Source organism: Epargyreus clarus, unplaced genomic scaffold, assembly GCF_041222505.1.
Source record: "Epargyreus clarus isolate Ecla_fem2 unplaced genomic scaffold, WU_Ecla_fem_2.2 ptg000034l, whole genome shotgun sequence".
Classification (NCBI taxonomy): Eukaryota; Metazoa; Arthropoda; class Insecta; order Lepidoptera; family Hesperiidae; genus Epargyreus; species Epargyreus clarus.
Window position 1 is genome coordinate 14,650,810 of NW_027332239.1, and position 22,652 is coordinate 14,673,461.

The 22,652-nt window shown below is 36.4% G+C and overlaps 1 protein-coding gene across 2 annotated transcripts in view; it reads right to left on the reverse strand.

The window, feature by feature from the left end:
- NetA (Netrin-A) overlaps positions 1 to 17,196 on the reverse strand; it is a 225,804-nt gene extending 208,608 nt beyond the window's left edge. The window contains exon 1 of one of the 2 annotated variants that reach the window (XM_073091221.1): positions 15,816 to 17,194. In XM_073091221.1, the coding sequence (XP_072947322.1) occupies positions 15,816 to 16,833 (1,018 nt within the window). In that variant the 5' untranslated portion in view covers positions 16,834 to 17,194. Of the gene's footprint in view, positions 1 to 15,815 lie in introns of both variants that reach the window. The other variant, XM_073091222.1, reaches the window with a different exon arrangement.
- Positions 17,197 to 22,652: the final 5,456 nt, after the last annotated feature.

A 22,652-nucleotide genomic window follows, 5' to 3' on the forward strand; every position in this document is an offset into this window, starting at 1 on the left:
ATTCTGTACGTAATTTTCGTTAAACTGTGTGAGGGTGTTTGATTTTTCTAATTGTGTTTCAACGATATGTCTTATTTCAAGTATTTTAGCGTCAGTTAACATTTTGTTATTCACTATGACTCTTCTTTGGTCAGATATTCTTTGTTCAGATATGTGTGCTAAGTGTGGGTAGATTTGAATGAATTTGTTGTATAATTTCTTTCTGTGTGCTGTCATATTAGTTTCTAGTTCTGTTATTTCATAATAAATGCGGAGTATTGTCTCATTTATTTCGTCTGACCATCGCATCCTAGCTGATGTTTGTGTTAGTGAGGGAAGTGGTTGTTTGTTTTGTTGCAAATATGTGGTAACTTCATCTTTTATTCCTTGAAGTGTGTTGGTCGATAGTAATTTATTGTTAACTATGGCCCTGCGTTGATCTCCTATGTTTTGTTTGGATGCACTCATTTCCGGGTATTTTTCTATAAAGGCTTTGTGTAACGAATCTAAGTATCCTCTCGTATGCGTTTCGAGTCTCGTTGTGATGAGATAGGTGCGCCATATGAACATATTCATTTCAATTGTCCATTTTCGTCTCGCGCGTGATTTGGCAGTAGTGGGTACATTATGGGAGGCGTTTGCCTCTTGGACAACATCTACTGTCAGTGGTGATGACGATGATGATAATGGGACTGATGAAGAGCGATCAAGATAAGAAGGATTTCGGGATGAGTTAGGAGAGGAGGTTGGTGATGGGAATAGACTGCTTGAAGGTGAACAAATTGATGATTTACTGGGATGTGAAATGATATCGGCTGTAACATTTTTTTCGGTAGGAGTCCGCCTGTTCAACTCCTCACCGCCGATGGTTCGCATGCTGGAGCATCCAGCATCGGCTCCAGATGCGCCCCGGCGACCCCCGGGTAGCGGCCGTAAATTATAAACTCTTTTGCTCATATCTCCATATTGTAGGGTTACCTTTACCTTGTTAGCTACGTAAGTGTTTTAAATACGCGTGTCCGCCCCCCACGTGGCCAGATGTTCGGCACGGACGTAAGGTAGGATTTTAGGGGGCTTATTATTATTATTATTATTATTATTCATTCAGCACTTCAACATCTGCACCTTCCTTTAACAAGATTTCCACTATTTCATTGTTCCCATTTCTTGCTGCCAGATGTGAAGGCATATATGATTTCAGCTCATCGTCATAGTCACAACTTATATTATTAACTCGAGCTGTAAAATTAATTAAACTACTAACAGTTCTAAAATCTCTGCAGGCAGCAGCAACACAAAGAGAAGAAATTCTAGAATTATTTTTGATATTAACATCATCATGCTGTAATATTAAATCGATGATTGGACGACGTCCTTTAAACAATGACCCAATATTCATTTTTGCACTGCTAAGCAAAGGTGCTGATGCTGATTCGAAAGATAAACTTGATAATACGCTACGTAATAATCGTTAAAATAATCGCTAAAATAATCACTAAAAAATGAAAAATAAATAATAGTTAAAAAAAACTAAAAAATACGCTTTTATAAAAAATTCCACCAAAAAATGAAAAATAAATAATAGTTTAAAAAAAACTAAAAAAAACACTTTTTATAGAAAATCCAACTAAAAAATAGAAAATATTTTTTTTTTAATTTGATTTAAGAATAGTGTAAATAAGATAAAAATATTATTTATTGTAAAAAAAAGCGTGGGGTGCTTTTTAAGATATTATCAAAATGATAATCCTTCTACTCAATATCTATCAATAAAATATTTATAACTATTGACACCATGCACCCCACGCTTTTTTACAATAAATAATATTTTTATCTTATTTACACTATTCTTAATTAAAATTTAAAAAAAAAAAATATTTTCTATTTTTTAGTTGGATTTTCTATAAAAAGTGTTTTTTTTAGTTTTTTTTAAACTATTATTTACTTTTCATTTTTTGGTGGAATTTTTTATAAAAGCGTATTTTTTAGTTTTTTTTAACTATTATTTATTTAATATTAATGTTATTAGGCAGAAATTGGTGTAAAAATTAAGATGATGTTTATTAATAATACATAATCGTTTTGATGTTAACGAAGCTCGGTAGCCCAGGTGCTTAGAGCTAGTTAGGCAAACAATATAACTAGCTAAACTATGAAGCATCTTCATTACAGAGAAGCAGTGTTTGTCAAAGTTTCAGCATGAAGTCTAGAAGCTATTGTCTAAAGACTGGTTGTAAGTTAGAAATAGTTATTAACCTTAGGAGTACACTCTTGAAGGAACTAACTTGGCGAGTAGCCGCGAGTTAAGATGGCGGATATTTATAGTTTTGTTGAAGATAATGTAAAAGATCTCTGTGGTATGTGTCCATTAATTCGTACTTGGCCAGCGCGGTGGACTTTGGCCTTATGGTCTCTTCTCATTCTGAGAAGATCCGTGCCCAGCTGTAGGACAGTAAAGGGTTGACGATGATGATAAAAATAAATAAAGGAAAAATCCGCCAGTGGTTATTTACATAAATTTCAATTTTTAGTATCTTGAATTTTAATATATTTTTTTCCAAAATATCTGTCAAGTTTCCAAAATAGGCTTACAAATAGCCGAGTCGAATAACCCTAAAATTTTATTCAATGAATCTTGAAAAAGTCATACAATCACATAAATTCCACATGCTTTGGATACACATACACAGTACACAAATGGTTACGTAAATCCGCTAACAATTGCAACCCTAACCTCACCTATAACTTATTACCAACAAGTAACAACACCATAATAAACTGATTGAAAACATTATTGAGCTATCAAGATGCGTATCTTTATGAGATTTCTCGAATAACTACACTTTATATCATGTCTATAGATATAGATAAACTGTAGTTTATTACCTGTGGTACGTTCCCTAGCTTTTATCATCTGTGGTGCGTGGCGGGAATATTCCGGATGAAAGTTATTTTTTTAATGTCAGACTCGACACAAGATATTTTTGTAACTACATATTTTTGTGACAAAGTGAAAGTCTGTCTTTATTTATCTTTATTTGCACGATATCTATGGTATTTAATTTATTGCGCCATTTTTGTCTGTACAAACTACTTTTTCCCCAAAAATTGACAGGTTTTTCGATAAAAAATAAGATTTATACAGCTTTCAACTGCATATTGCGAAATGTATGTATACCTGTTCGTAATAAAAACAAAACATATTTTATAATTAATTCAATAACTTGCGTTAAAATTTACGTTTATTGTTGTAGATGAAATATCTGTCTATGTGTCTACGGCATCTACGACACAGGGAATCATATCGAGTTGCTGTGAATGTATAAAGCGTATTTTTAATGATATACTGTTTAATTATTAAAATAGATTAAATAGTATTACGTCAATGAACACACAAACAACATCCAAAAACCTAACAAACATAGAAATGCGTTTGATATCCTCTGAAATAGTAGACCGTCCCCTTAAACACCAAAAACGCGTCATTAAATTCCGAAGCTTTAATTCAAGCCCAAACAAAAATTGCAAAGTGAATGAAGCAACAAAAAGGGACACAAACCAGGCCCTAAACACATCAGCCTTTGAGGACAAAACGTCTCAAACACACATCACAATATTATCAATCACTAGCACGCCGCGAGCTGTAAAATAAATCTAAAGATCAACAAGGAATCTTTAGTACGCTACGACACGACTATTACGACACTCGTGGACGCTCGAAATAGAACAGCGTGAACCTTAACTGTTAACGTTAACGATAGAGGTAATGCTTTATTCTCTTTGAGATTTAAACAAAGAGTTAATAAACTGTGCTCTTTGAACAATTATAGTACTCGTGCAGTGTTGTTTAATCAACTTTATGTACATTTTTATCTACAGTAAACTCTAGTATCTAGTCAATCTACCGTAAACAGATATCTCTCTAAATGTAATATAACTCTTTATATACTCAAAGTTCCTTAGAAGGATTCGTTCCCAATGTTCAGGGACTCATATCAATTAATTGAAAGGCGATAGAACCAGTACAGTTTTAAAAAGGGCATCACCACTACCTTTAAGAAGTTCTAGACTTTCGGATGTTACCAGTTCATCTAAATACTAAACGATAACCTTAGTCGTCAGAAATGGCAAAGCACAGATGCTTTGGAGACCTCTATATTAACCGTTGTACCACCAGTTAGACTAGTTGTTGTTTTCGTAATACTCCAATCGTATAAAATAAATAATTATAGTTTAAAAATTAAAAACCTCGCTAAAATCGCACAATCAAAATCGTTTATCCTGATTCCTAACCCTGATGAGGAGAATGGGATAAAATTATTAAAATCATGTATTGTCATTGATTCTTGATAATTGTTCAAAATTTTAAATTAATCGGACTGTTCAAAGTAGGTAAAAATAGGATTCAAAGATTCCGTTACATACATACATACAACCCAAGCTAAAAAAAGCGTGGTAAAAAATCGCAGTCGTTAACACTAAAGCACCGTCTCCAGATACGAGGAAACGCATTGACACTAAAACATTGTAATAAACAACGCAATCTCGCACCAAATCGAGAGATCTCGTGATTCATCCCACTATCCTGGAGGGATTAACTTAAACGGCTAATTTATTGGGACCTCGCCTTGTAAGTATTTAGGAGATTATAAAAAGGATTTTATTTCACAAAAGTGTCTCACCTTTTAACAGAGTGTTATGTCTCACTGCTTACAACGGTAAGGGAGAAATACTTTTCACAGACGGTCCAAGTTAGTCCTCAGTGCCAATGAATGAGTAGCCGACCCTTAGGTCGGCTACTATAGGAATCTATAGGAATCTAATATTATTTGCGGTTGATAACAGATGTCCATGGACAGCAATAGCCACTTACCATCAGGTGATCGGCATGATCGTTTGCTACTCTTACATTATAAAAACGGGTTTTCATTGGTCTTCTACTGTACTTCCTTCTTTTAGTTCCAAAAAGGATTGGATGAAGGGAACTTAATTTTGAAGTGATGTGTCTGTTAATACACATATGGATCTAGATACAAATTGAGGACACCATTTCATTTTCTTCTGGCAAACAGTCCATGCGCTGTGTCTTGCTTTCACTCTACAATTTCAGCAGTCATATACGATTTTGTGTCGTAATATATGTCTTTCCAATGTGTTATTAAGTAAATTAATAGATAAGTATGTATTGAGTTGAAACTTACTAATATATTTATAATTAACTATTCAATTAATACTAAAACTTAAACTTCAATGGAACTGAATCTACATAGTAATATATTCAAGATCAATATGACGAATATATTCAATGTATGAAGTGATAATATATCGAATACATGGAAACATATAAAATAGTATTAGTAGTTTTAACTATCTTAGGTGTCGTAGCCAGAAAAGAAAAATTGTAGTAAAGTATATTAGTGGGAAAATCTAATTTTCTCGTACTGCCTGTTTTGAAGCAAGCTAAAAAAAAAGGACTTTTGCACGGAAAATCTGTAATACCCGTTAGACGAGGCATAAGCTTGTAATCCTAATGGAAACCACAAAGGACTGGAATGGAAAGCAAAAATGCGCTGCCATTTTACCAAATGAATATTGTTATCCCGTTATGCGCGAAACAAAAATGAGGTTTCATTCAAAACCCTTTTAAGGGTGCATTGACATTACTTTCAGGGATATAGTACCTAGTATTGTAAGATATATGAGGATAATTATAAACAGTATCAAAGCTAGACTTTGTAATGACATAATGATATACAATTTGATTTTCAAGTCTTCAATACTAATGACGTAGGGACACTGCCGGCTTAAACCACAGTAATTTGACGGAAATATATTCCGTCAAATGATGTTCTTGAACTTCTGAGCCCTGGTGCAGGGGTACCGCACGCCTAAACACATATTAGTTTTTAAGTACCGACATTTATTTTTTTATTTTTCAATTGTAATCAATTTTAATAAACCCAGTGACCCATTACCACGACGACTCTTAAACGACTATTAAAATCCATAAAATACGGTGACAAATAATTAGACATACTTACATAATAAACTTTGAAAAACATAACTTCCTTCTAACTATCCATTTAAAAGCTTATCGCACTCTTTCCCGACACAGTTAAAAAAGGTTCATATTTTCAAATGGCATTGACAGACACATCATTTATTTATCTATATAGTTATAGTCACAGTTTTTAAAATTCTGCTCCTTCACCGAATAGAATTACTGATTCAGTTGAGACGAACTTTTTGCGCTCATCTTGACTGTTTGACTCATTTCAATTCAATGAACTGTTTTTGTCTGAGCATATTATGAATTCCCTCAATAATATGGTTAGATTACAGTTAGGCTAGACTTATTGGAATTCTAGCTTCAGATTTGGTATAAAATATTCATGAATTATACGTATTTATTTATCAATGTTTTAGCATATTATTAGCGTGTGTTAAATACTTCGCGGTTCTATTGAACACAGTTGACGTAGTTATCAAGCGAATTCGATTTTTGAATTATTAGTAGCTTTTAATTGCCGACATCTGTAATGTACAGGTAACGATTTTTTTCAATATATTTTGAAATTTGTACTGATATAGAAGTTGGTTATATTTCTTATTTTTTATTATACTTTATACTTAATGCGTTTTACAAATATTTCGCACCTTATGATTATTTGTGTGGTAGGTTCTACTTACACATACAAAGACAAGTATTAAAAACAATAAGTTCACAATTTAAACCTAACTGGAATCAAACCTGGAACCTTCCGACCTGCTATCAACTCCTAACCCGTTGGCGCTATAACCCGTTATTATTTTATTAATCAGTAATTGAGCTCTAAGGAACCAGCACCATAATTCTCGCCATAAACCGAATTATCTATGCCCAATCCATAACAATGGAGCTAACAAACCCGGCCGATAGATGCGCCTACGCGGTATGATTTGTGACCCCACGGTTCCTATTATCATAAATTTACAAACTATACTTTTATTACCGTTCACACTCTCGTTTAGTCATTTTAGAATAATAAAATAATAAAGATCACTTCTAAAAAGAAAGTGTGACCAGTTTCGAAAATTGAAATTGTTGCGTAATTAAAGTTTTGCCACGTCTCCATGCTAAATGACCCTAAAATGTTTGAAATATTTATTTATGACGTACATTTCGTAGTATTAGTTACTTATATGTACATTTTCTCTAAAATGTTTTTTATTTGTCTAAAATTCAAAAAATAACTGACAAATCAGCGTTTTGTGGCTTTATCTAATTTCAAGGCGGTGAAGTACGAGTTCTTTCTATTTTATTTATCAAAGCTCTGATTTAATAATTTTAAAACGAATACGGCCGATGATATGAATGGATCGAAATGTTTCTTAGTACGCTGCGAAAGCTGCTATCTGAGTGTGTAAATTACTTAGCAGTTAGTATATTTCTGCTACTTTAAAAGCAGGAATAAGTAAAAGTGGTAGAACCCTTTGTGGTTCGACTCCGGTGGCACCACCGCAACACTTATTTCTACCTAATAACAGCTGTCTTAAGCACTGTCGTTCTGGTTTGAAGGGTGAGGTAAGGGAGACATACTTTTCCGCTCCAGCTTAGTCCTCAGGTCTAGTGGTGCATCTGTGGCCGACCTCAGATAAGAATCTAATTCTAACTGGGGTTGATTACAGATGTTCATGGGCAGCAGTAGCCATAGTACCGTCAGGTGAACTGTATGCTCGTCTGGTACTACTGTTTTAAAAAAACAACTGACGGTTGAAAGAAATTCGAATGTACATAATAGTGTTCCTATAGTCTTTTAAAAACTATCAAGTTATATGTGATTTACCCTTCTAAGGGTGCGAACACAAAACTGCGATGCGGCGTCGCATCGTAAAAATCTGCGAGCTCCCTCGACGCATCGCAAGAACTTGCGAATTAATTCGCATTGCACATTCCTGCGATGTTTCGTCACACTTGTTGACGCCATTTTTAGTTCGTTCTGAGACGGCGTGTGGGAAAGACGTACAGACCTGTATTTGTTGGGTGGGAAGACTTATGTAAAAAAATGACAAAGTACGTCGTTGACTTTTTTATATTACTGATTGAGGAGCGCCCTGTTCTTTGGGAAACTAAATATAAAATAAATGATATATGATAAATGGATGAACCCAAAAATTTTCTTTGTTACTCTTTCCTGTATCTCTTAAGCAATAACCAAAGTGCAGACTTCTTTTTACGATCCATGTCACGACCTAATTTTCAAAATACGTTCCGTACGGTTGACGGTTGTCGAAAGAATGGTCACCCTGGGAAACGCTATGCCGCACGATATCGCATCGCAGCAATTCGTGTCGCAATTTTCTGCGTTGCGAATTCGCATCGCGTCGCATCGTAGTTTTGTGTTCGAACCCTAAGGCCTACGAAAGTTATTTTTGATAATATTAATCTCCACGGAACCCTAGCGTGCGTGGTCCTACCGCATATCGCGACACAGTCATTACGTTTTATCTTTTACACATAAATCATCAGATATCACATCCCACTCCACGCATGTTTTGTACCGAAATATGCTTCATAAATATTTCTAGACTATCTTTTAAACACTTTGTACTTATTTTTATAGTTTTTTTTATATAAATATAAATAGCCCAATTTGATCTTGCAATTTACAAGAAGCCTCTAATTAATATTATTAAATTAAACGATAATTTAATTAAGTTTTCAATCAATTTTATTTCTAGCATCACGCCGTCTTAATATGCATTAAAACACGGACATTTATGAAAATATATTTGAACTGTCTTCATATAATTTAGGATGCTCAACGAATGTGTGGAGGCAACATTATAGTTAGTTATATCTGGGACTTTTTTGTGACTTTACCATTATCTGACTTCAAATGTTTGCTTAGAACGCTCGTAAACTTTTTATAAACTTTCGAACTATGTATTTAAGGTGTTAAGACAAATAATATGTTTTTTATTCAGAGGTATTTTTATCCGGAGTATATCTTAGATTTATCGTGTAGCTAGCTGACCCGGCTAACGTTGTGATGCCATATAAATAAAAAAAATGTTAAGGGTGAACCACCCTTATCACTTAGGGGTATGAAAAATAGATAGTAGCCGATTCTCAGACCTACTGAATATGCATATAAAATTTGGTGAAAATCGGTAAAGCCGTTTTGGAGGAGTACGATAACTAACATTGTGACACGAGAATTTTATATACGAGTATAAGATATATGCTTTGTAATAATTTATGACACGTACTTGCTGTGATAGCCTAGCAGTTAAAATTTGACCTCTCAATCGAAGGCATTTTTCAAAATTATTTTGATATTAGCATATTAGAAATTAATTTTCACTTCCTTTAGCAGCGAAGGATCGATCGATCCTCCTATTACAAGATTATTGGATAGATTGAATATTGATATTGGGCATTATTTCGCTTACCACTTATTAAGGAATCAAAATAGTACATTTAGTCGTACAACCATTAATACGTTTAATGTTGTTTAAATTAATCTTGTTTATTTACTACTTAAATAAGTATTTCCTGTAATTATGATGAAATCCATAAATCAGAGTTAACTATAAGTTGGTTTCTAATTTTTGCCACTAGATAGCAATCGTTAATCCTTATCGAAGGCCTTCTACTGTGCCACGCTACGTTAAGCAATAACTAACATAGATTTTCGAAGGATGTTAGATATAAGCAAAACTGGCAAATTAACATATTTTGAGTTCGGAAAGAAATGTAAAATTATTTGTCCCTCTAAGATTTTGACATGCTGGGTGACTCACTAAGACACCAGAGCAGCGTGGAGACTTGGACAATTCGCAATGATCTGTTTCTTATCTGAAATCAGTCCCTGATTGCCTAACCATATGGTGTTATCTAGTCATTAAAATTTTAATATACCTAATAGATTCTTAAATATTGACCAAAAAATCTCTGTAAAGATCAAAGTTTAAGATCATTAATCATGTTTTTAGACAATAATACGAAGACCTTCGCGTTTCTTCACATATTTTAACTAAAAAAATCGGTTGTCTGTAAAGTCGGTTTACTGTCGATAGTTGAACGTGACAACGTCATAAGAAAATACTGATGGAATGGTTGCATTTTTCAAAAGAAAATTTTAATTTTATTTGTTTGACAGTAGGAGGGAGACAGATGTCGAACGCGGAGGACGATTGTGCCTCTTTGTCGCTCGTTCCGCGCTCTCGCTTACACCTCAATCCTTAAAATGGAACGCCTCAGAGCGAGGTAACGCCGCATGAGTCATGTTTTTTGGTGCGTGCAGCCGGCTCCATCGAATTATAAGACGTTATCACGTCAAAATAGTATTCTCAAAGAATCAAAGAAATAACATAAATGTTATAGATATTTTTAAATTTGTAAATAAATTAATAAATAAAATAAATGAATAAAATTATAAATTTTTGAAGGTGGTAGAACCCTTTGTAGTTCGACTCCGGCGGCACACCGCCACACCTATTTCTGCCTAATAACAGCAGTGTTAGGCGCTGCTGTGTTCCGTTTTGAAGGGTGTGGTAAGGGAGACATACTTTTCCGAGGCCTTCCAGCTTAGTCCTCAGGGGTAGCGGCGCATCTATAGCCGACCTCAGGTAGGAATATCTAATCCTATCTGGAGTTGATTACAAATGTCCATGGGCGGCAGTAGCCACTTAGCATCAGGTGGACTGCATGCTCGTCTGCTACTCCTATATTATAAAAAAAAATGTTCGTTGTACTTGGAATTTAAAGAAAATATACTTTCGAGTTCTCATTTAAACTGACATCCTTATATTTAAATAGCTGTTATCTTATCAACAGTCTTTAAACCTATATTTAACGGAACTGAGTTAATGTATGCGTAATTGTATCATTGTATTGTAACTCCGAGATACCGGTAGCTAATAGATACGTAGTTAATAGTATGCACAATTGAATAAACAATTATATGATTTATTCTATTTATGTCTTATAGTAGCTGGGTATAGTGAGCTGTATCTGGCGGGCCAAGTGTGTATCAGACCTGAGCATTGAGAGTTCTGTAGCAAGAATAAATTGGATGTTTATTTTTATGGGATTTTTGACAAATCTTTGTTCGTGTCTTTAGCGCAGACCCTACTGACGCTTAGTAAATTCTAGTCTTCTTCTTCTTCTTCTATAGTTTCTCTAAAATTGACATTAATTTAAGACATTTTTTTTAGGATAGGCAAAAAACATAGAATTGAATCGAAATAAAAACGTTTTTTTATACGAAATTAGACTTTATAAATAATCCGTGATCAATTCAAGCTTCTTATTCCATTACAGCTAAAAACACCTTTTAAAAACTAGACAGACAGGCTAGACGGCCTTAGTTATACAATTTATTTCTGCACGGAACCCTAAAAATAAAACGGACATTTAGCAATTTCAAACGATGTCAGCCTTTTAAAAAACAAAATGTTACTGATAGTCGTATAAGGATAGATGCAATTTGGCTTTACGATGCACCGGCTTTGATGTTACCCTAAGGTCATTCAGAACCTATTTGGTAAGACTTGGTGTTGTGTGGGCTCCTACCTACAGATGATCTGGTGAAGTGGGTGTTAAGTTTAAAAGGGTCTACTCAATTCAGTAAATTAAGGTCAGATTTTAATAATGATTCTATTTAAATTATGTGATGTTATTTTTATTAAATTTTAAATTTGTTAAACGTACGAAGGGTTAATTTATTTTTTTATTTCAATTGTTTTCTTTTCGATAAAATATAATTAAAATGAAATAGCATGTTTTTTTCCTGATAATAAGTGGTCATAGATACGAGTACATGGGTGTCTATAAATATATGCATAACCAGCTGAAAATAGAAGCCTTACTTAAAGTGAGCTGTAGAAAACCTCTTGAGGACTAAACTTAAATGTCCCGTGAATTTCTATGCAACCTTAAAACCTAAACAGCAGTGTAACCGCTGTTATAAGCTGAAATAATTGTGTTTATGGCACCACCCATAAAATTAGAAGTATAAAGTTTACTTTAAGTACTGTTGAAGAGAATAATAATTTTTATTTATTTCATCTTAAATGGCAGCATGTATGCAAAAGTATGCTCCAATTAGTTTTACCCAATTAAAGTATAACTTGTAGAGTATATTTAAATTGCGCAGATCTGATAGATAGAAATCCCATAGCGCAGATAGAGACACGCCACCCGCATCGCCCCGAGAGAACTCGCAATACGCGACGCTCTTCCGCACTCACGACTCATTGACATGGCTCTACCATGTAGAGTTCTGGCAGGTAGAGTTTGCAATTTTTGAACAGAACCTAAGGTAATCGTTATAACAAATTATAAATGTTTTGTTATTTTTTTTTTAATAGGAGTTAGTCCGTTTGTTTCTTAATGTCAATTATGTCTCAGTGGTAAAATATTCCAAGTTCGATTCCCATTTAATCGATTTTGTTTATAGTACAGGAAATATAGATTTTGAGTGAAGAATTTGAGATTTAAACTTTACTTTGCGGGTCCAAAAATTTTAAATTTCCTATCGAAAATTTTGATTTCCTACTTTACCGTCGGTCTGATCCGAAACTTCGGTGATGGCTCCAGATACCTAAATAATGAATTTAAACATACTTTCTGTGTTAGAGCCGACATCTTTGTATACGTGCATAACACTTGTAACTTTGTAACACTGGAGTTCCCTAGAGAATCGCAATGTTACTCGGGCCGGACAATATACCAAGCTCTACAAAATACAGAGTCTAAACAGTCAGGTAGAGTTGAGAAATCTTATTTCATTATTTAATAACAGCTCATGTGTGTGTGTGAATGCCATTTTAAAAGATGTCAGATGTACTTTAATTGACCATCGGTTTTTTTTCAAATAAGAGTATCAGACGAGCATGCAGTCCACCTGATGGTACGTGGCTACTGCCGCCCATGGACATCTGTAATCAATCCCAGATAGGATTACATATTCCTACCTGAGGTCGGCCACAGATGCGCCGCTACCCCTACGGACTAAGCTGGAACACCTCGAAAAAGTCTGTCTCCCTTACCACACCCTTCAAACCGGAACACAGCAGCGCCTAACACTGCTATTATTAGGTAGAAATAAGTGTGGCGGTGGTGCCGCCGGAGTCGAACCACAAAGGGTTCTACCAACTTCAAAAATTAAATTAAAAGATAATTTTCGTTTAAAGTCATATGAAGTTGTATTCTTAAATACGATATAGTTTTGATTATTTTAAAAACTTTACGTAATGTCTTTAATAAGATTTATACTATTTTTCCGACGTAAATTTAATCAGATTCATGTCTACACCTATATAAGTCTTCTCAATAAACCAAGAAATGGATCTATGTCCGTTGCAATGCGTATGCGCATGAAAACAATTGAGTTAGGGCCGAGCGGTACATTAATTGTATTAGGACATTGTATCATACATGCTAGTGATGTAACCAATTGTGATTTATTGACTGCAATGTTAACGTTCATTTTAATATCTTAATTTAAGTAAGTAAGATAAGTTTCCATATCAGTGTTAATAGGGGTTCATAAACGATAGGTACTTAAAACGACTTTTTTTTAAATATAGGAAGCAGACGACCATGCAGTCAACCTGATGGTAAGTGGCTACTGCCGCCCATGGATATCTGTAATCAACCCTTAGGTAGGATTAAATATTCCTACCTGAGGTCGGCCACAGATTCGCTGCTACCCCTGAGGACTAAGCTGGAACGCCTCGGAAAAGTCTGTCTCTCTTACCACACCCTTCAAACCAGAACACAGCAGCGCCTAACACTGCTGTTATTAGGTAGAAATAGGTGTGGCGGTGGTGCCACCAGAGTTGAACCACAAAGGGTTCTACCACCTTCGAAAGGAGAATGCCCAATCTTGGTACTGATTTTTCTCATGCGTCAAAATGAAAGTAATATTAAAATTATTTTTTGATTTTTTTACATAATTTTTCGATCAGAATAGTTTCGTTGAACAGGGGATTCCATTTAAGATAAAATAAGACGAAATGTTGATTGTTGTTCTTAAAAATTAAAATGGCGGTCATTTATACTTGGAATTCAATAAGATTAATTAGTGTTTTGACTAATGATTTTCCTCATGCGACAAAATGAAAGTAATAATAAAATTATTTTTTGACTTTTTTTCAGTGTTTGTCGATCAGAATATTTTCTTTGAACAGGGGATTCCATTGAAGATAAAATAAGACGAAATGTTGATTGTTGTTCTTAAAAATTAAAATGGCGGTATTTTATACTCGGAATTCATTATTTTAGGTTTTTAGGATTATTTTAGGTTTTTTTACCTACTACCTTTAAAAGTAAATGGAATATGTTAAATAGGTACCTTCTATCAGTTAAAACCGACCATCAATCTATCGTCGGATGTTTTCGATTTTGAGGTTATGTAACATTTCGGTAAATAACTTCAGAACCCGGGTGCTGATCTAAAAAATAATTATTGGTGGTAGTATTTGGTTAATTATACATCGTCCACAACAAGTTTCAATTTGATGCAACTCTGGACGGCGGTCCATACTTTCATGGGCATTGTCCTTTATTTATAATATTAAAGTACGAGTAGCAAAACATGCATTCCATCAGTACCCTTACCATGAGTTTCAAAACATCCCACAATTTTACGTTACGTTTACTCAATCCATTATTCTGTTCAGTTTGCTTCCGTTTGCTACTAGACTGAGTAAATGTAACAATAAGTAAGTGCTCAAGTGACGATAAACTTTTTGTCTCCCTCACATGTTCGCAAAAAGAAAGACAAAACATAAAGCGCCATTTTGTCAATTTAGACATTTAATGTTACGTTACTGATACTATAGTTCTGATACAATCCGGTAGGGGCGTTGATTGGAAATTGTATGGGTAAATACGTAAACAAACAGTCATATTTGTCAAAACGTAAAAACTCATGGTAATGACCATGGTACCATCAGGTGGTCAAACCCATGGACATCTGTAAGAAACTCCATATAAAAGAAGGGTCCTATATTAAGTACATCACAGATGTGTTGTCTTTCATGAGGATTAAGATGGTTGCCTCATATTATTATTAAAGTATATTGTTATAAAATTTAAAAAAAATGGGCATGTACTGATTACTTATACAGATACTTCTTTTTTAAATAAATATTGTATTTAAAAATACACATTTCCATTATTTTCGCGCTAGTTCATGTGTAAAAGAGAAATACATACAAAAGTAGCCAATAATTACATTCCTTTTAGAATCAACTTATAAATAGTTATGTGGTCGTTTCAATGAAACAATAATTATCGTAACGATTTATTTATTCTTCCCCTCGATAATTATACCTCTAACCGACGTCGAGTCCGTCAAATTATATGACAATCAATCCCCAAATATTAATTTGAGCATCAACCGTGACTGACTATATTTTTCGACTCCACAAAAACTTGATGGTCCAACGAGCCTCGTCGTTTCCAACTGGTCATTATTGTAATAGGTATTTTATGGCCACCCTGATCATTACTATCTTATTGCATCCGTCCAGAAATTTAAATAGCAATTCGTAGCTCGTTGTACTCTGATTATTCGAAATCTCTTAAATCTGAGCACATGGTCTTGTACCGATGAGGATACTTTTCGATATTTTCACGTTTTTTGTCAGCATCTCAGTTTGATTTATTCAACCTTAACTTGTATTGTAAACACGTTTATCGAATAAAAACCGGACAAAAATAGGCACCGAATAATGCGCGAGTAAACAATCGCTTTTCGTTTTTTTTGCGCAAATTATTCGGCGGTAGGTGTCACGTTTTTGCGGTTTTGAGATTTGTCATTTATAAAATGTAGTCCTACCTTTACATTCGTTGGCGTCCCTTGCCGTAGCGCGTCCCCAGGGCCGGTCGAAGTGGAAGGGCTTGCATCGCTCGCAGTCCCGGCCCGCCGTGTTGTGCTTGCAGTCGCAGGCCAGCTGCTGCACTCCGCTCTCCGAACCCTCTTCCACCTTCGAAGGGATGCACCTCGACGCGTGCCCGTTGCACTTGCACCGCCCGCCCACCGCGAAATCCGATACGGCGTAGTGCTGCGACCCCGCCGCCGCCTGCTTCTTATTGTCCACCTCGTCTCCCGGGTTCACCATGTGGAGCCGATTAAACACGACCTTCACGTCGGTCGCGGTGACCCAGTCTTGCAGAACGGGCGATATGTCGAAGTTGGCCGCGCTCGGCCGACCTTCCAGCGTGCTGAACGCGAGCCTCGCTCCCCCGGCGTTCTCCCCGGCCAGCCTGTGCGAATCCGAGCACCTGGCCTCCTGCTCGTTCGCAGCCGTAACCGTTGCCTTATTCGGCCGCCCGTAAACTCGCCGACACTGACTGGAATAGAACTGGAAGGGCTGCCACGTAGCTCCATAATCGGCACTCTTGTATATCGCCACGGAATCTGGCCGCGCCGCTTTCGGACAGAACTGCAAGCTCACGTAAGTCAACTCGTACTTTTTGCCGAGGGACAAGGTGAGGGAGACGTTGTCGGGCGGTGAGTCGTAGGAGGCGGGTGGAAGAGCGGCGGAACGCCAGCAGGTGACGTCGTGAGGGTTGTTCAGGTCGGTGAGGTGGGAAGGCGGGTGCCGGCGGTCGGATCTAGCGGCGTCGCAGACGCGGCAGGAGTTATCCGGTGCTTGGTCTCCGGGCGGGTCACAGAGGCGCTCGGGGCCGCGGCGGCCGCAGGTGGAGGAGGCCAGGACGGGGGTCCCGAAGGCGGCGTTGACGAAGTCGGGGATGCAGCGGCGGGGGCGGCCGTCCTCATAGCAGGGGTCGGGCGGGGTGGCCGCGAGGGCCAGGGCCGCGGTGGCCAGCAGAGCCACGGCGCGGGCGGGCATGCTCACTCACTGTCACACACTCGCGGGAAGTTCGCGGAAGCCTGCGATACGTACGCGCCGGACGGAGGTCGCCGGCAGACTGGCGAGCGCCGAGCGGGAGCGACGGGCACTCGCGGGGCGGGAGCTTATTGTACGGAGCTTTGCCGCGCTCCACGCTGCCCGACTTCGGTGAAAGTTTTTTTTCCTTACGGGAAATTAAGAATTATTGTTGCGCGATAAAACTAATTACCGTCGCAGATAATTCAATTTCGTGTAATTGGTGCGCGCTGTACGTGTGCCCGCTGTAATAATAATGAATGAGAACAAACATTCGTCGCGTTTGTTTATTTACGGGCCGTGAAACGTGGTACAAAGACGAACGGTTACATTTCTCGCTGTTACAATGAGACACACTCTGAGTGCTATTGCACGACAATGGCAGGTATTTATTTATGCAAGATTGTGCGCGAACCGGCCATTTAATGTAAATATGCCGTAGTAATAACACAGTGAGCCAAATTGAATACACAGTCAATGGGAGCAAATCATTGAGGTCAATTTGCAGGCTTATTAAATGCGGATTACATAATTATGTACAGTGCCTTGCCTAGCAGACTACAATGACATGAATGAATAAATAGAATACACGTTTTATCATTATGCTTTTTATTTTTAAACGGAAAGAATTAGTATTCATAGTACATTTTATACAATTGCTATTGATAAAGGGTACGGAGTACGGACTTAAACAGATCATTTTATATTATAATTGTAAACTTGAATTTTTGGTAAAAGTAGTGAGCTTTTCACGACTTTATATAGTTTATTATACAAAGCTATTATAATAATGTTATGATCTACAGTCAAACTGCCAAAAGATTAAGAATTCACTCATCCTAAGTAACTTATTCTTAATTTCACTCGCAGGGAAAATTATTTTTATCGCAGCCTTAGAAAAATTATCTTAATTTATGTACGAGTCCCCTGCCATAAAGCTTGTTACACACTAAGACAAAATATCGCTTGCCTAAGGATTTTAATTAGTAAAGTAAAATAGTATGTTCATTTGCATAGACATTAGTGGCCAGTGACTTTGCTATATACGCTATTGATCTAAGTTATTTAAAGGCTATCCGATTTCTAATAAAATTCGCTTCTTATTAGAAGTTATTTGTGTATTGAATGCGATAGTCCCATCGCCTTACTTATCTCTGGCTTAGAACAGTAATATTAAACTTCTGTGTTCTTCTTTGCAGGGTATCATACGCAAAGGCATTCGAAGTTAATACTATACTGTCGTAATTTTATCTATCTCTATAACCAAACATATTCTCTACAAAAAAAGTTGTTTACCAATGTGTATCAAGCATTATAACATTTATAACTTGGTACGCGTCATTTTGTCGCACGCCAAGCAGAAGAGACGCCAGGTGTGGCCAAGGTAACACGGCACCCGTGTCCTCTCCTTACATGCAAATTTCCATGCACTTGTACACATGCGCTGTGGTGATTAGCCGTGTCCTCGCCCGGAGTCTCTTCTATTTGGCTTAAGGATAGTTAGAATCACAATGGCGTGTCTCCAGAGGCCTTGCATTTCACTCGTTAAGAATGATCCCTGCTGAAGCTTTTCTTATCTCAGTAAGCTAGGCTCAGCTGAGGACATTGACAAGGTTTTTGAATATTTGTATATTTTCCCTAGAAATTTAGCTAGATACCCAATTGTTAGTCGCATTTCCTCTTTGTACGCAACGAATACATTATCGAAGGTATTAAATAAATGAGCAGAAAATTTATTTATATTATTATCCACACTAACTCTATAACCCTAAACTTTATATACTTCACGCAGTCATCATAATGCATAAACTTACATAAAGTTTAAGCCAACACGGTAGGGTTTAATGCTATGACTCCGGCGGCACCAAACTTGGGTCTATCTTGTTTATGAAGTGTGGTCTTAGCTATATTCTAATTGGAAAGATGTTATAAATACTTGCTTCTATTAGATTCCCATATTTCCAACCAAGTTTTCATATAGGACTCAAATGTTATAGGATGTATATTACAGATATTCAGTAATTCGGACGACCCGCGTGGCGAAGCGGTAACCATACCGGTCTGACACGCTAAGAGTCCCAGGTTCGATCCCCGGCCAGACATCTGTCAGATATATATCTGAATGATGAACTTAAACTTATGTTTCTGTGTCTGGGTTTTTGTGTATTTGTGGGTTTTTGTATGAATGCGCAATGAAAACCGTACAATAATAATAATAGTTACGCATTACGAAAATTTAGGGGCACATTTAATTGCTTTCAAAGTACAATTAATTAGGACCCATATCAAAGAGTCATATCTAAGTTGATAACTACAATATACCCGCATGTAGCATTACTATCACAATACTGATTACACAATACAACTATAACAATAGCATTAGCATGTTTAAAACAATAAAAATTGAATAAATTAATGAAAAGAAATTATTTGAAGGTGGTAGAACCCTTTGTGGTTCGACTCCGGCGGCACCACCGCCACACCTATTTCTACCTAATAACTGCAGTGTTAGGTGCTGCTGTGTTCCGGTTTGAAGGGTGTGGTAAGGGAGAAAGACTTTTCCGAGGCATTCCAGCTTAGTCCTCAGGGGTAGCGACGCATCTGTGGCCGACCTCAGGTAGGAATATCTAATCCTATCTGGGGTTTATTACAGATGTCCATGGGCGGCAGTAGCCACTTACCATCAGGTGGACTGCATGCTCGTCTGCTACTCTTATATTATAAAAAAAAAAAAAAATCTTATTTGCATCAATGGAAGTTTTTAAGTTATATCTACAACCTTAAAGGACAATGGTATGAGTCGTGTGCCTTTGCCACATATTAATGTAGCTATCATCTATATATATAATAATGAATGTTTGTCTGTATGTCCTTTATAGAATCGTAAACTTTTGATCATGTGATGAAGTTGTTGTGTATGAGCCCACGAAGGTTTCTGAGTTGGTACGACCAATTTTCGTCAGATGGCGCCACTATCATTGCAATGAAGGTACAGTTTTTCAGTTATATCTATACTAATATTATAAAGAGGAAAACTTTGTTTGTTTGTTTGGTTGTAATGAATAGGTTCGAAAACTACTGGACCGATTTTAAAAGTTATTTCACCATTCGAAAGCTACATTATCCACGAGTAACATAAGCTATATTTTATAAGAAATATATTTGATAAACAAATTTTGAGGCGGTACAAAGTTTGCCGGGTCAGCTAGTGTAGAATATATTTAACAGTTGGACACGATTACATTGACTAGCAAACGAGCATGAAGGTAAGTGACTACTGCCGTCTTTGGATATCTGCAATCCCAGATAAGATTAGATTCCTACCTGAGGTTTTCAACAAATGCGTCACTACCCTTGATGACTAAATTGAACTGCCTCAGATAAGTATCCCTTACCTCGCCCTTAAAAAGGAATAACAGAAACACCGCTGTTATTAGGTAGAAATAGGTATGCCTGTGGAGTCAAAACACAAAGAGTTCCACCACCTTCAGATTTATAAAGCGCCTTAAAAACAGATTCTGTTACAAATACACATATACTAACCTACTATAATTAAATACATACTATTGAATCTACTGCAAAACTGTTACCAAATAAACTTGAAATAACTTCACAAATAATAGGAAGAGACAAGGGTACAAGTACCGAATTTTCCCAACATTGCCAAAGAAGCCGGCAACAAGGGTCACGTTGGACCGCCTTGGGCGATGGACACTCGGCTACAAAAATGTTACGATATGATTAAAATATAACAATAAATTAAAAATGTATGTGTGTGTGTATTTGATTTACGAATATAATTAAAACGATTTGTTCTGTGAAGAAATTCCACGAATATGTTATATGTGATATAGTTTATACCTTGAATAAGATATAGCGGACTTTGTCGCTATCAAAAATGCTGTGTCTACAAATACAACGAATTCTACATCAATATTATTGTTAAATAAGCCTAATTTATTTATTAGCCATACATATTATATTTATGCTATGTCAAATGATAAAAACTTTTTTGTTACCTACGTGTATGCGATGGGTGAAAGTTTTGTCAAATTTTATTTAGCCATTTTTTTGTACAATCAGTTTTGACATGACAATCACGCATTAATAGATACTTTAATTATGTTATGGAGTGATTGTATCAATTTTTTTTTTTCAAAAGGTTTCCCCTGAAAATAAAATGTAACGGGGACGCGTCATCTCCGTCCCTCGCCAAAAATACACACTGATCTGTTTCCCAAATGCACCAAAATAAGTATTACCTCGAAAATTTGTGCAATTGACGTATTTGAGCCAGACATATTTGAGCGAAGCTACAAAACGTATAATTTTCTTAAACACATTTCTGTCCCCTCATAAGATGGGTTTAGGACATAGTCCACCGCGCTTGGCAAATGCAAATTGGTAGACTTCACATACCCTTGAAAACTTATTTCAATCCCTGTCAGGTTCCCACACAATGTGTTTCTTCAATGTTTAAGGAAGTGAAAATTAATTTCTAAAATTAACTTCGAAAACGCCAAAAGGTTACACATAACATATCTAGACATTCTAAACGATTCCAGAGGCCAACATCAAGCGTATTGCAACGAGATCAGTGTCGGCGAGTGTACCAGATGTAATTATGTGTCGTGTGCGGCGTGGACACCGGTAATTAGTTGCCGGCCCGCGCCCCCAGGCCGGAACTACCGATGTTAGAGAAACTCAATATTATCCTTATTATCTATATAACTAATAGTGCTGGTACAGCTTTTCATATCTACATCCTGGGGAACGCCGGTCACCTAAAATATACATAACCAAGCAATTATATACTCAAACAAGCGTCTCCAATTGTTTTTTTATCTTTTTACGTGCATGCAGTCTACCTGATGATAAGTGGAATGCTGCCCATGGACATCTCTTATCAACCCCAGATAACATAAGTTCTACCTGCGGTCAGGCACATTTGCATTGCTACCCCTAAGTTCGAATGCCTCGGATAAGGATGTCTCCCTTACCATACCCTTCAACCCAGAATACTTCAACGCAGCAATAGTGCAAGTGCAAGTTCAAGCAGAAATAGCGGTAGTGCCTTTGGAGTAAAACTACAAAGGGCTGCATATGTATGTAAAACTCATTCTTTAGCATGCCCTAAGGCCCTAATACCTAAATATCTTGACTGATTTTAACAAAAACTGACGTTGGATGTATCTACATGTGGGGTTGACATAAATATAATATATTTTACGTGCTCGTAGTCAAGTTTTTTTTTAATAATTCTTATGTCGTCTTATAATTTGGGCGTTCACAAAGAAATTCGGTGTTTATTCCCAGGCTCGATTCCTGATGAAAAACAAAGCAATTATTCATAATTTAATTAACATCTTGAGTCTTTGTGCTTTTTCGCTGTATCGGAAACTCGAAGGGTTGGAGCCAAAACGGACATGTATTAGTCTACATTCTTACAGAACAAATGCCTTCATAATGGACTACACAATGCCAAAGTCAACGACTTGCGTCTGCACTTGAAGTGTCGTTGCTGTGTGTGTTTGTGTGTATGTTTGTTCGCATGTGTGACAATGGGAGTAATTAGGGTTGACAACTTTTCTTAGCCAAAATAAAGTAGTTTTTAAAATAAGCTGTAAGAACCAATGTACACTTAAAAGAATATAGTATTTTATAGAATTTGCAGAAAATTTACAAAATATATATGTAACTTTTTTGTTTTTATAATAGCGGTTTTTTTTGCCATTTTTGATTTAACGTCAATTTAACATTGATAAGTTTCTCAACGCAGTAAA